The sequence below is a fragment of the Chironomus tepperi genome, unplaced genomic scaffold (genome assembly GCF_022539635.2).
Source record: "Chironomus tepperi strain 1889 unplaced genomic scaffold, CSIRO-AGI_Ctep_v1 contig_219, whole genome shotgun sequence".
Lineage (NCBI taxonomy): Eukaryota > Metazoa > Arthropoda > Insecta > Diptera > Chironomidae > Chironomus > Chironomus tepperi.
This window is the reverse complement of record NW_027226341.1, coordinates 1,266-16,132: the sequence shown is the minus strand read 5'-3', so window position 1 is coordinate 16,132 and position 14,867 is coordinate 1,266. Positions and strand designations below refer to the sequence as shown.

At 29.3% G+C, this 14,867-nt stretch overlaps 2 protein-coding genes and 1 long non-coding RNA gene across 3 annotated transcripts; 2 read left to right on the top strand and 1 right to left on the bottom strand.

Moving 5' to 3' along the window:
• The first annotated feature begins 2,160 nt into the window (after nucleotides 1–2,160).
• On the top strand, nucleotides 2,161–5,220 carry RnrL (Ribonucleoside diphosphate reductase large subunit). The gene is made up of 5 exons (XM_070640224.1): nucleotides 2,161–2,288; nucleotides 2,351–2,439; nucleotides 2,500–2,831; nucleotides 2,891–3,037; nucleotides 3,103–5,220. The coding sequence occupies exons 1-5, from the start codon at nucleotides 2,255–2,257 to the stop codon at nucleotides 4,985–4,987; spliced, it is 2,487 nt and encodes an 828-aa protein (XP_070496325.1). The 5' UTR covers nucleotides 2,161–2,254; the 3' UTR covers nucleotides 4,988–5,220.
• On the bottom strand, nucleotides 5,110–6,786 carry Alg7 (Alg7 dolichyl-phosphate N-acetylglucosaminephosphotransferase). The gene is made up of 4 exons (XM_070640229.1): nucleotides 6,394–6,786; nucleotides 6,205–6,325; nucleotides 5,693–6,141; nucleotides 5,110–5,622 (listed from the first exon to the last, which is right to left on the bottom strand). Exons 1-4 carry the CDS (start codon nucleotides 6,534–6,536, stop codon nucleotides 5,136–5,138), a joined length of 1,200 nt encoding a protein of 399 aa, XP_070496330.1. The 5' UTR covers nucleotides 6,537–6,786; the 3' UTR covers nucleotides 5,110–5,135.
• Nucleotides 6,787–7,675: 889 nt separating this feature from the next.
• Nucleotides 7,676–14,019, top strand: LOC139090511 (uncharacterized). Its single transcript, XR_011544428.1, has 4 exons — nucleotides 7,676–8,660; nucleotides 8,711–10,893; nucleotides 11,951–12,202; nucleotides 13,889–14,019. It is a non-coding gene; the product is annotated as an uncharacterized lncRNA (long non-coding RNA).
• The last annotated feature ends 848 nt before the right edge of the window (nucleotides 14,020–14,867 follow it).

The window sequence follows — 14,867 nt, the reverse complement described above, 5'->3', positions numbered from 1 at the left end:
TACGAAGCGTGGCGAACTTCGTAATATAACGGGACTTAAACCTTGGGCTCTCGTTGAAGTATTGACAGAAAAATATGAATGGAGTCTAGAACAAGCAGTTGAATTCGAATCGTTTCTAAAACCAATGCTACATTATGATCCAACCAAACGAGCCACAGCTACTGAATGTCTTGAACATTTATGGCTCTGCAAGAACAAAAGGCAAGTTATATTTATTTTATATCTTGAAATTAATAGTTTACTAATTACTGTATATTTAATAGGTAAATAAGGTTTCGACGAAATTCATATAATCAAATTAAAAATAAAACCGTGTAATGAATGACTAATAGGAGCTTTTGCAAAAAAAAAAGGAAGACTCGGAACATTTATTTTGAATCCAATAAATTCAGCAAGTTATCTTAGTTACAGTTTCTTCGACATTTGATTGTCGAAGAAATTCGAACAATTCGAACTCAACTTATTTTAAAATAAAAATTTACAATATGAAGAAAAGTGTAAGTAACGGTCAAAAAAATTTGAATTTTATCGACAAAAATATATATTTTTTTTTTTTTTTTGAAAAAATTAACAGTCGTTTTTGAGAAAGGGTGATTCTATAACTCCTGCAAAAACATAAAACGGTGATTCCACCGATGAAATTTTTCACAAAAAATGATTTTTCTCTTAATTCACTCACTTTTTCACTACTTTTAGTATCCTATATGATCTATTTTCCTATTTACTACCGTTATAAATTATATTATAACGTTAATATATAATACCGTGAGAAAATTCATTTTTTGATTTTCGGTAATTCCACCGATTGTTTGAATTTTGAAAATTTTTACTTATATAATCCGTGTTCTTTAAAATTTCATCATTGCCAAAATGACATTTAATTAAGTTGACACTTCAAGAATACCTGATAAACATCTTTATTTACTTGCTTAATATCATAAACAGCATTCTAATCATAAGAATTGCTGTTAATTAAGTTAAAATTTTGATTTTAAAAATTTGTTTTCACACTTTTTTTCAACATTGAGAATTTTTAATAATTTTAGCTTAATAGCTTGATGCTGATTACAAATAAGCACAATTTAAGATGTATTAGAAAAAGAACCATCGTTTAGACCACCAAAGAAGCTGTAAAAGTATTTAAATAGTCTGAATTTTTCTTTTGAATGATGTCAAAAACAACAAATTCCAAAAAAAAAAAAAAGTATAAGTAACGGGTATAAAAACGGCAATATTTCCTTAACTAATGTATATTAAAGTTGTAATATAATTTATAACGGTTGTCAATAGGAAAATAGATCATGTAGGACACTAAAAGTAGTGAAAAAGTGAGTGAATTAAGAGAAAAATCATTTTTTGTGAAAAATTTCATCGGTGGAATCACCGTATTGTAATAAGTAGAATTTTGAAAATTTTTACTTGAATAATCCGTGTTCTTTAAAATTTAATCATTTCCAAAATGACATTTAATTCAGTTGACACTTCAAGAATACCAGATAAACATCTTTATTTACTCACTCAACATCATAAACAGCATTCTAATCAAAGCAATTGCTGTTAATTAAGTTATAATTTTGAAAAATTTGTTTTGAGAATTTCGTTACTTAACTTTTTTCAACAATGAGAATTTTTAAAATTTTCTTAATATTTTTTGCCCAAATAAGAAAGATGTATTTAAGAACCATCGGACTACCAAAGAAGCTTTAAAAGGTTTAAATATCTATATTTTCGTTTTAAATGATGTAATTGAATTAAAAAAAGTATAAGTAACGGCATAAAAATGGAAATACCTTAATTAAAGTGTATTAAAGGTACTAATGACATAAAACGATAGTAAATAGGTAAATACATGATATAAGGCATTAAAATTTTAAATTAAGAGAAATATCATTTTTTGTGAAAAAATTCATCGGTGGAATCACCGATAAGTGAACGGCACCTAAGAGATTTTTTTCTCATTTAAAATTAAAAAATTCGTTAAATTGAATTAAACTAGTAAAGATAACAATTTTATAAAGAACAAGTACTATGCAATCTAATTATTTAAAAATTTAACACATCTTTAGAATCGCCCTCTAATGTTCGTTTTTTTTTAAATGGGCGCTTTACGCATACCTAGTTTTGCTCCCTTTAACTGTCAGTTGCTCAGTTTAATTTCGCGCTTTTTTTATATTTCCCTCTATTGTTAATAGCTTTGTTTTAAAACAATTCATTTCTTCTTACAACGAAAAAAGATTAATAGAATTATTAAAATATGGTTAAAAGCAAAATGTTTGTCATTAAACGAGGTAGATATTATAAAACTAAATGACATTTTTTGGCATATTCAATAAATCAATTTTCTCATTAGATGGCCGTAGAGAAGAGGTTCATTTCGATAAAATTACATCGAGAATTCAAAAGCTTTGTTATGGTCTTAACACTGATTTTGTAGATCCGGTAAGATTTAATATTAAAAAATCAATAAACTATTATTGATTATCAATTATTTTTACACAGGTGTCAATTACTCTTAAAGTTATCAATGGGTTATATACCGGTGTAACAACACAGGAACTGGATAATTTAGCAGCTGAAACTGCAGCAACAATGACAACAGATCATGCCGATTACGCTGTATTAGCTGCACGAATTGCCATTTCTAACCTGCATAAAGAAACAAAAAAGCAGTTTAGCGAAGTTATGGATGATCTTTATAATATTGAAAATGAATATCTAAAGACAAAATCACCAATGATCAGTGATTATCATCACAGAATCATAATGAAAAATGCAGATCAACTTAATTCGGCTATAATTTATGATCGAGATTTTGGATACAATTATTTTGGGTAACTAAACGTAACATGTTTTTAAGATTATGAAAGCTAAGATTTTACTTGTAATATAGATTTAAAACATTAGAACGAAGTTATTTGTTGAAAATCAAAGGAAAAGTAGTGGAAAGACCACAGCATATGCTCATGAGAGTTGCTGTTGGTATTCATGGTGAAGATATAGATGAAGCAATTGAGACTTATAATCTTTTGTCTGAAAGGTATTTATTTACAAAAAAATTAATATAAAAAAAAAAAATTAATGCAATATAATTTTTCTTTAAAGATTTTTCACTCATGCATCTCCCACATTATTCGCTGCTGCAACACCACGTCCTCAATTGTCATCGTGCTTTTTACTTTCAATGTCGGATGATTCAATTGATGGTATTTATGATACTTTAAAACAATGCGCTTTAATAAGCAAATCAGCAGGTGGAATTGGTATTAATGTTCATTGCATTCGAGCAAAAGGAACATATATAGCTGGTACAAATGGGATTTCAAATGGTCTAGTACCAATGTTAAGAGTTTACAATAATACCGCACGTTATGTTGATCAAGGTGGAAACAAACGTCCTGGCGCGTTTGCCATATACTTGGAACCTTGGCATGGGGATATTTTTGAGTTTCTTGATTTAAAGAAAAATACTGGAAAGGAGGAAGTTAGAGCCAGAGATATGTTCTATGCTTTGTGGATTCCTGACTTGTTTATGCGTCGGGTTGAAAATAATGAAATGTGGTCCTTAATGTGTCCGCATAGTAGTCCCGGTCTTTTTGAATCGTTCGGAGAGGAATTCGAGAAACTTTATGAAGGGTATGAAGCAGAGGGAAGGTATATACGCCAAGTTAAGGCACAAGATTTGTGGTTTGCGATTATTGAAGCTCAAGTCGAAACAGGCACGCCTTATATGCTTTATAAGGATTCATGCAATCGAAAATCAAATCAACAGAATCTTGGAACAATACGCTGCTCGAATTTGTGTACTGAAATAGTACAATATTCAAGTAAAAATGAGGTTGCTGTTTGTAATTTAGCATCAATAGCTTTAAATATGTTTGTCAAACAAAATCGAAAAGAATATGACTTTCATAAATTGAAGGAAGTTACAAAAATAGTGACAAGAAATTTGAATAAGATAATTAACGTAAATTTTTATCCTGTTGAAGAAGCTAAACAATCTAATTTTAGACATCGTCCCATTGGAATTGGAATTCAAGGTTTGGCAGATGCTTTCATTTTAATGAGAATGCCGTATGAGTCTGATGAAGCGAAAAAATTAAATCAACAAATATTTGAAACAATTTATTATGGAGCTTTAGAGTCCAGCTGTGAGTTAGCAGAACAATTAGGACCGTATGAGACTTATGATGGATGTCCGGTATCAAAAGGAGTATTACAGTACGACATGTGGGAAAAGACACCAACTGATTTGTGGAATTGGGAAGCTCTGAAAGAAAAAATTAAAAAGTTTGGCCTTCGTAATTCACTTTTAATAGCACCTATGCCAACTGCATCAACTGCTCAGATTTTGGGTAACAATGAGAGCTTTGAACCATACACTAGTAATGTTTATAACCGTCGTGTTCTCAGTGGCGAATTTCAAGTTGTTAATCATCATCTAATTAAGGATTTGACCGAACGTGGTTTATGGGATGACGATATGAAAAACAAAATTATTGCAAATAATGGTTCAATACAGTCAATTGATGAAATTCCGGATGACATAAAGAATATATATAAAACGGTATGGGAAATTTCCGTCAAGACACAAATTCAAATGGCTGCAGATCGTGGTGCTTTTATAGATCAAAGTCAGTCATTTAATATTCATGTAGCTGAACCAAATTATGGGAAACTAACATCAATTCATTTTTACGGGTGGAAAATGGGATTGAAAACTGGAATGTATTATTTACGAACAAAACCAGCTGCAAATGCAATTCAGTTTACTGTTGATAAAGCACGTTTAGCACCGCAGTCTATTCAAGAAAATGGTCAAACAAAAAAAGGGAATTCTCCTTTAAAACACTCGTCATTAAATAACTCAACTAATAACGGAACTTTGAATGGAGATAATGAACACTCTATTACCGAACGAGAAATTCATTTGGCCGAAATGGTTTGCTCGTTAGAAAACAAAGATGAATGCTTAATGTGTGGCTCTTAATCCACCTAAATAAGTATTTCGTAGGAGTTGTCCTTTAAATTAAGATTAATACATTAAAAAATAATCATAATACCTTAATAATTAATTTTCATATAATTTTTTTTTTATATTTATTAGGTAGTTTCGCTTTAATTGAAATTTAGGAATTTTAGTTATAGAAAATGTGAGCTAAAGGATATATTATCATAAATGCAAATAAAGAGCAAACAATTTGAAAGTATAAAATAAGACTATTTAATTTGTTTTCGTGAATTGGACCAGTAAATATTATGAAAAAATTTATAAGTGTCAAATTATTGCAGAAAATCACGCTATCTTTGGTAACTTCATATTTAATCAATCGAAAAGATTTCAAGACGAAGAAAAAAAATCTTCCAAACAAGCTTAGTTCATCTAGCTTAAAGCTTGTTTTACTGTAATTAAGTAATCCTGATTTAGGGTCGAATTTAGGTAATCTATGCCTCGGACACGGAATTAAGTGAAATAGTTGCGGCGTTGAATACAAAAAATTTAATATTTGTGGTATGAAAAACAATAAAAGAGTTTTGCTAAAATGACCTAAAATACCAACAACCGCAAAAGTCATTCCCGATAAGTAATTAAATGTATCTCCAACAAACACAGAAGATGGATATCTAAAAGTAAAAAATACAAAGAAAGATATTTGATTGATATTATAACTTAAATATTTATAAATAGTCTTACTTATTGAACTCCCATAAGGCTAATGTTGTTGCTAAATACGGACACATAATATATAAGGATAATTGGTGCTTTTCAGAAACAGAATCTTTAAAAATCTGTAAAAGATTGAATGCAATCACAGATATTGCTATGATTAGCGACTGTCCAACTTCTAATCCATTAATTCCAGCCAAAATGTTTATTGCATTTGTACAAAATACTGCCAAGCTGCCCATGTATACGTAATAAAAGAATCCTATGTTTATAGATGAGGTAAAAATATCATGAAGAATTTTTGGCAGCATAATTGTTGTGGAATTAAAGTTGACATAATAAACCATTAGAAGAGGCAATGAAGCTATAGTTGGAAGTAATAATTTATGTCTCCATTTCAAATCAAGAACGTCGTCTGCAAAACCTAGTAATATCATACAACAAATAGATAGCAATGCTGAAATAAGCTCGACAAACTGAAATTAAAACATTTTAAAATTTCACAATCATTTATAATTTAATTTTATACATATGCATACCTCATTATTAGAAAAATCATCCGATTTATCTTTGAAAAATATATGTCCGAAAGGAATTGGGATGAATAAAAATAATGAAATAAGAAAAATACAGCCTGTAACAACGCCAAACGCTTCCGGACTATATTAAATAAGAATTATGTATGTGATTTCATATATGTATATATTGTTTTTAATTAAAATACTTACATTTTAATACCATTATCTTTATTCAAATCAACTCCGTAGATATTTGATCTTATAAACATTTCCTTTAAATTTGGAATTAGTTTTCTTGTAATAAAATATGCAATTATAGATATCAAAATATTGCAAATAAACGAAATCAACATTTTTAAGGCTGTATTTGTATTTTTATATTTTAACACGTTTTTTATTTTTATTTATTTGAAACCTTAATAAAAATATGATAACATAAAGTTACATATTTTCTAACGCATTTTCTCACTAAAGGTGCCAGCTATTGTCCGTCTGTCCATTATTGTTTCCTACATTTAATTTTACTCGAGTCGTGAAACACTCAAGAATTACAAATATAGATTAATTAAAATTCTATGATTTTTAGATCTTTCGAAAAATGCGCTTTCTTCTATCGAGAATGAGCACGTTTATACTATATAGTTTTTAATGACGTGTTTTTCCTACAGCGCGCTTATACGTCGGAAAAAAGTATAGTTATTTAATGTTTTCAATTGTACAAAAAATTACAGGAAACAGATATAATATTAGCTTGTTATAATATAATTATATGTTTGTGTAAATTTCATATTAAAAATTATTTTAACGGACTTTCAAATTTTGATTTCGTACAATCGGATTATGATTAGCACAATTCCATTAAACGGTGATTCCACCGATTGGTTGAATTTTGAAAATTTTTACTTGAATAATCCGTGTTCTTTAAAATTTAATCATTTCCAAAATGACATTTAATTCAGTTGACACTTCAAGAATACCAGATAAACATCTTTATTTACTCACTCAACATCATAAACAGCATTCTAATCAAAGCAATTGCTGTTAATTAAGTTATAATTTTGATTTTAAAAATTTGTTTTCCCGCGGATTAGGAATTTCGTTACTTATACTTTTTTTCAACAATGAGAATTTTTAATAATTTTAGCTTAATAGCTTGGTTTTGAGCCCTAATAAGCACAACATAAGATGTATTAGATAAGGAACCATCGATTAGACTACCAAAGAAGCTTTAAAAGTGTTTAAATAGTCTATATTTTCGTTTTAAATGATGTCAAAAACAACAAATTCCAAAAAAAAAGTATAAGTAACGGGCATAAAAATGGAAATATTTCCTTAATTAAAGTGTATTAAAGGTACTAGATGACATAAAACGATAGTAAATAGGTAAATACATGATATAAGGCATTAAAAGTAGTGAAAAAGTGAGTAAATTAAGAGAAATATCATTTTTTGTGAAAAAATTCATCGGTGGAATCACCGTAAAATGTTTTTTTTTTTTAGCGCATTTTTGAAATTTTTTTCAAAAAGGTAGCTTAATAAGACACTTTGTCTGTTCGTTCGGCTGGAACGCGAGATCTCAAGAACTAGACATCGTAGAAAGCTCAGGATTGTTTTAATAGCTCAGTTCCATCGATTTATTGGGTTATCGGTCATTTAGAAGTTTCAAATCAACGCATAAATACTATAATTAACAGTTTTTCTTTTTCATATACAACAACAACAAAAACAACAATACGTTTTTTCATTGTTTTACAGTGTTTTTCAATGTTTTTACAGTGTTTACTGCACAATGTTTGATTTTTTTTTTGACCGTTATAAGGTTTGAATTATGAAAATCCGTTAAATGATGAAGTTCTTAAATTTGTGGAAGTTTTATATGGATCTTGTTTTTAAGATTTGAAAGTGACTTGGATCTTACTGGATCTTGGTTTTTAGGTTTGGAAGTGACCTGGTTTTTAGGTCTGGAAGTTACCTGTATCTTACTGGATCTAGGTTTTTATATCTGAAAGTGACCTGGAACCTACTGGATCTTGTTTTTGAGGTCTGGAAGTGACTTATTAATCAATTACTGATCGCTGGGACAAAAATGCGCTTAAGTCCCTCGATCAATAACACGAGGACTTTTGTAATTTTTTAATTCATTGGCCACAAAGTAAATCAAATAAAAATAAATGAAACATATCGTTAATGATTTACTCAATACATAACTAAGAAAACAAACTGACTAAGTAAAAGTCTCCTAATTCTATGTGTTTACATTCAACAGTTGTAAATTAAAACTCTATTAATAGAGAGAACTTGATATTAAAAAATATTTGTACAAAAATCTTTTCACGGAATCAAAATAGTCATATTTTTTTTATAAAAGAAAATTAACTAAATATTTGGCAAGTACATTTAATAAATTGAAAATGAGTGCTACGGATTCTACAGTCTCAACAACAGAAATCACCAACAATGATGCGACAGTTAAAAATGTAAGCTAATTTTGTAAAATACCCAAATATAAAGCAAATTATTTTTTTAGCGCATTTTTGAAATCTGTTTCAAAAAGGTTGCTTAATAAATCACTTTGTACGTAAGGCTGGACGAGAGATCTCAACAACCAGGAATCGTAGAGAGCTCTAGTTTTTTACATTAGCTTAGTTTCACCGAATAATAACGGCGACATCCATTTAAATGTTTCAAATCTACGTATAAATACTATAATTAACATTTCTATTTTTGAAAACAAAATCATGACATTTTTCATTATTTTTAAGTGTTTTCAATGTTATGCATTTTGTTTGAATTTATCATAGTCGCTAAGATATTTGAATTATAAAATTACATTGAATGATAAAATTTATAAATTTAATGTGGTGACTTGAACCTTACTGGATCTTGTTTTTAGGTCGGAAAAATTGTTGCTTAATTAGAAACGTTCGTTCAGCTACCATAAAAAACTTTTATCAAGACATCTTAGAGAACTCGGAATGGTTTTAAAAGATCAATTTTATAAAGTTATTGGCGAGCCGGGCATTTGAAAGTTTCAAATCAACGCATAAATACTATTATTAACAATTCATATTCAAAAATTTTTTTCTCGGCCTGTTCGAAAATTTGATAGATAGATAGATAGATGGGTTATATTTACCATAAAGGTATTTGATTAACAATAAATTCATATAACACAATAAATTCAGTATAAAAGTCCAGTTAAAACAATTCATATAAGTATTCAAAAAATTACAAAAGTACTCGTTTTTATCGAGTTACTTCAGCGCATTTTTGTCCCAGCGATCACTAATTGATTTTTAAGTTAGTTCCCCGTCTATAAAAAAAGATTCAGTAGAATCCATATAACTCCCAGACCGACAAAAACGAGATCCAGTAGGATCCAGGTCACTTCCAGATACATAAAACAATATTCAGTAGGATCCAGGTCACTGTCAGATCCACAAAACAAGATCCAGTAGGATCCAGGTCACTTCCAGATCCATAAAACAAGATCCAGTTGGATCCATATAACTTTCAGTCCCACAAAAACAAGATCCAGTAGGATCCAGGTCACTTCCAGATCCACAAAACAACATTCAGTAGGATCCAGGTCACTTCCAGACCCACAAAACAACATCCAGTAGGATCCAGGTCACTTCCAGACCAACAAAACAAGATCCAGTTAATTCCAAGTCACCATTCTTGAAATTTAAGAATTTCATCATTTAACGGATTTTCATAATTTAAACCACACAACGGTCAAAAAAAAATTCAAACTTTGTTCAGTAAACACTGATAAAACATCGAAAAACATTGAAGAACACTAAAACAATGAAAATCAAGGGGGAGGAACTTACATTTTTTTCATGCAAATGCAGGTGAAATGCATGTAAATGCATGTGAATGCAGGTAAATGCAGGTGCCATAGAAAATGAAGCAATAGATCGGAATTGTGTTAATCTATGAACATCTAGACTCATTATAAACAAAGAAATGATATTTGATAATGAACAAAATCACAAACATTTAACGGTTTTTGTGATTTTGAGTATACATATACGTATATTTTTTTGTATAATGTACGCATATAACCCAACCCTAGTCTACAGTGAAAAACTCCTTAGAAAAGTTGAATTTCGAACTAATTTTCTTATAAGAGGAAAATAATTCTTCAGAAAATCGAATTTTGTCGTTTTTTTTTTGAATCACTGGGTTATTAACCATAAAAAATCAAATTTCGGCTCTATTTAGTTATCAGAGTGTAAAAAAATCTTGGACACATTATCAAAAAGTTTTCAGGATGAATATATCCGTTAAAAATCCAGTTTTATTAAAATGCAGGTAAATGCTCACATGCATGTATATGCATGAAAATGCAGGTAAATGCAGGTAAATTTTTAAGTTCCTCCCCCTTGATGCTTTGTTGTTTTTGTTGTTGTTGTATATGAAAATGAAAAATTGTTAATTATAGTATTTATGCTTTGATTTGAAACTTTTAAATGCCCGGGGCGCCAATAACTTTATGGAACTGATCTTTTAAAACCATTCCGAGCTCTCTACGATGTCTGGTTTTCGAGATCTCGCGTTCCAGCCGACCGACCGACCAAACAAAGTGTCTTATTAAGCTACCTTTTTGAAAAAAATTCAAAAATGCGCTAAAAAGACAGTTTTTTGGTGTCACACTCAACAATCACATCCCAACACCATTACTAACTCGGCTGTTCGACAATGGTGACAAATTTGAGCAAATTTCTATAACGGTTTTTCATAATTCAAATATTATTGATCAATTTGTGTGATTGCAACAAAAATTTCTTTTGAGAAAAAATCACTAAATCTATTCCATTACCTTTGATAAAACTCGATTGTCGCACAGAATTTTATTCATTTAATCATTTTCTATCTAAATATTAGTTCAGTTCTATTTAATTATTTAGTTTTTAATGAATCTTTGTTTATTTACAATAACTTTACTGACTAAATTTCGTTAAAAAAAAAATTAAAATTTATGGCCAACCGTTACAAAATTTTTGAACAAAAATGTTAATTTTACTATCTTAAACAAGTTTAATTCATAAATTTTATAGTCAGCGATGTCAGTAAGAAACTAATGCACAATTGAGTCTTAAAATTTATAAATTAGCTGGTACACAAAGAAAGTTATTAATGGTTTCAAAACCTCAAATTACCAAATCCCTAAAATTCTTCGTCAGCAACGGTTATATAAATGGCTCTAGCAAAGGAACCAAGCATCGAAAGTATGTAAATGTGGTACCAAATTGTTTGATTCGGCGAATTCTACGCGATAAAATCTATAAAAATATAAAATCATATAGTATATTGGAAAATATTCGAGTAAATTAGCAAAAACTATCCGTTACTGACGTAGAATTTTTTTTCGACCAGGGCGTTCTATGTTTTTATAGTGCTTACTGAACAAAACATCTGGATCTTGTTTTTTAGATGTGAAAGTCACCTAGATCTTGTTTTGGGGTCAATAAGTGACTTGGATCCTACTGGATCTTATTTTTAATTCTAATGTAATTTCTATTGCTATTGTAAAAGTAGTTTTTTTTACAACCTGATTAATAAAAGCAGATTATTTGAAAAATAAATTACAAAAGTCCTCGTGTTATTGATCGAGGGACTTAAGCGTTGAAAATTCAATCTTTGTCTACAGTAAACACTGTTAAAACATCGAAAAACATTGAAGTACACTGTAAAGCAATGAAAAAACGTGTTGTTGTTGTTGTTGTTGTATATGAAAATGAAAAACTGTTAATTATAGTATTTGTGTGTTGATTTGAAATTTCTAAATGACCGATAACCCAATAACTCGATGGAACTGAACTATTAAAACAAACTAGAGCTCTCTACGATGTATAATTTTCGATATCTCGCGTTCCAGCCGAACGAACAAAGTGCATTATTAAGCTCCCTTTTGTAAACAAGTTTACAAAAATGCGCTAAAAAATCATTGTTCCCAAAGCCAGCTTCGTATAATTTTAAAAATTAGAAAGTGTAATATTAATAATAATCGGTAATAAATACCTATATACTCATTAGAGATGTCAATTAGGGTTTCCAAAAACGGGAATTTTCCCGGGAATTCCCGGGAACGGGAACGGGAATTCCCGTTCCCGATTCCCGAAATCTGACGGGAATATTCCCGAATTCCCGTTTCATATAAAAAAAATTTTAACCAAACTTTTTTTGACTTAAAATTTTCAATTTTTAGAATTTTTTTCTGAAAAAATGTCTTTTAATTAATAATTTAAAACGAATGTGTTTATATACATTATTCATTGTTTATTTATTAAAATTTTATCAATTTTTCTCAAAAAAAATTTCAAATATTTGGAATAAAAATTACCCGGGAATATTCCCGTTCCCGTTCCCGATTCCCGAAATTTCACGGGAACGGGAATTCTGGAAACCCTAATGTCAATACAAATACCCAAATATTTGGGGTATTTTGCACTATTTGGGGTACCCCAAATATTTGGGTGTAAACCCAAATTTATTTGGGTCTGCTTAAAATCTTCATTTTTAGGAAATTTTTCATAAAATTTCTGATTTTCATAGAAATTTTTAGTGTCAATTTTTTGACAATTTGAATTTAATCTCACATTTATGTTGAATATAAGTTATATTCTGGTTATATAATTGAACTTAGAAGAAAGTATAGTGAAGTTGCATAAATTTAGAATTATCATTACCAAAATCCTAACCAAAAATCATACTGATTACATCAGATCTGCAAATTTGTGGAAAAATTGCAGACATAATATGCGACCTTCAGAGAGATAATTATATTCTTGTATGCAGAGATGCTGGGTTTTAATCCCAGAAATAATAGAAAATTAAATCTGCGAAAAGGTAGTTTTGTTGATCTGCTCAAGAAAAAATGTTCCTGAAGAATTAAAACTTCATTTAAATCAATTTTAAATCTTTAAAGAAAAAAAATTATTCAAGAATCTGGTGTCATCGGGTTTAGGAAAAAAATATTTACCAGATTGACTTTTTTAGTTCATTATTTTAATTAAACTAAGCGGTAAACGACTTACGCAATGTAGTAAAAAATGCTCAGCAGTTATTTGAGACAACTTTTAAAAGAATTATTTTGCAAAATGGTCCTTAGTAGGGGTCCGAAAATTACCGGTAATCGGGATTTGACGGTAACGGATATTTACCGGTAATTACCGGTGATTACCGGTAATATCCGTAGGTATATTCCGACTATAAATATCCGAATATTTAGGGTAAAATTTAGGCGAAAAAATGTGACCAAATATTACATTTGACTTTGAAAATTATATATCTTGGAATTGACAAGTTTAAAAATTCTTTTGGAAATATCCTCAATATATGTTAGTTTAAAACACTTTCAAACAAATTTGAACAAAACTGCGAAGAGTAACAAGCATTAAAAGTTTTAAAAAATTAAAAATGTCTAAAAATAACTTTTTTACCCTTAACAAAAAAATAAACTGCGGTCTTAATATATGAATTTTTAAAAAATTCGTTAAAAATCTGTTACCGCTGGATAATCCATAGAAATGAACGGTAACGGTAATGGATATTACCGGTAATTACCGGTAACGGACGGTACGGATATCCGTCATTCGGACCCCTAGTCCTTGGGTATTTGTACAAATATTAAAAACCCAAATAATTGACATCTCTAATACTCATAATCGAATAAATTCATAATTTTATTTTTTAGGATGCACCTACTCTTCGATTGCGATGTCACAAACCAAAAAATAAGAAAAAAGTTCAATGGACTGAGACTACAGTGGACAATGAAAATTCCAACAAAAGAAAATCAAAGTGCTGCTGTGTATATGTGAAGTCAAAAGCATTTGGGGAAAGCTCGTCAGAATCTGATGGAGAGTGTGAAAATTGTTCAGGACATGTAGATAAAAAAACATAGAATTTAAAAGTATTTAAATAAAATCGTTGTTTTTAAATGGAAATAAATTTTAATATATTGTACGTAACAATGCTGGAGTTTTGCTCTTATTTCTATGATTTTATTTTTATCACAAATGATATTAACATTCTAAATTTTTCAGGGAAAATGATCATACGATTGACAACAATAACAAATTACTGCTGCAGCAACAACCTACTTTCCAGATTTTTTTAAATTCATGCCGTGTTCTAATAAATCTACTTTAGTTGGTTTTATGGCTTCTTTTGAAAAATAAATATATATAAGGGCTTAGTCGTTCGAAAATTCAGTGTCAGAAATGTGATGTAATTGGCTTTTTTCTCTTTTCCTGGATATTTTAGGTAATATTTAAATCTATCTTGTATAGTTCTAAATAAAAATATGTAAAAAAAATTACAGAAGTCCTCGTGTTATTGATCGAGGGACTTAAGCGCATTTTTGTCCTAGCGATCAGTAATTGATTAATAAGTCACTTCCAGACCCACAAAAATGATAATAAGTATCCTTTATTTACAAATTTCAATTTACGGCGGAACAGAATGAGAAATGTTTTGATGTTAACCTTAGTCGGTTTTAAGTCAATAATATGCATGAGAATATAAATTGTATTATAATGAAGTGTATATCAGTTGATATTACGATTACGTTAAGGCAGAAAAAAATAATAATTGTAAAAAAAATGCCAAGAAATTATATATAAAAAAAGAGAAATATTAAGTTACGTTAAGTTAAACAAAAAGTCAAGAGA

Bases quoted from the DNA above. Each gene is read 5' to 3' on its own strand.
- RnrL (XM_070640224.1), top strand. From the start codon at position 2,255: ATGGTTAAAAGCAAAATGTTTGTCATTAAACGAG. The intron at 2,832-2,890 runs GTAACTAAACGT...CTTGTAATATAG, and splicing joins TTTGGATACAATTATTTTGG to ATTTAAAACATTAGAACGAA. The intron at 3,038-3,102 runs GTATTTATTTAC...TTTTCTTTAAAG, and splicing joins TATAATCTTTTGTCTGAAAG to ATTTTTCACTCATGCATCTC.
- Alg7 (XM_070640229.1), bottom strand. From the start codon at position 6,536: ATGTTGATTTCGTTTATTTGCAATATTTTGATATCTATAATTGCATAT. The intron at 6,326-6,393 runs GTAAGTATTTTA...TATTTAATATAG, and splicing joins AAAGATAATGGTATTAAAAT to TCCGGAAGCGTTTGGCGTTG. The intron at 5,623-5,692 runs GTAAGACTATTT...TTTTACTTTTAG, and splicing joins GCCTTATGGGAGTTCAATAA to ATATCCATCTTCTGTGTTTG.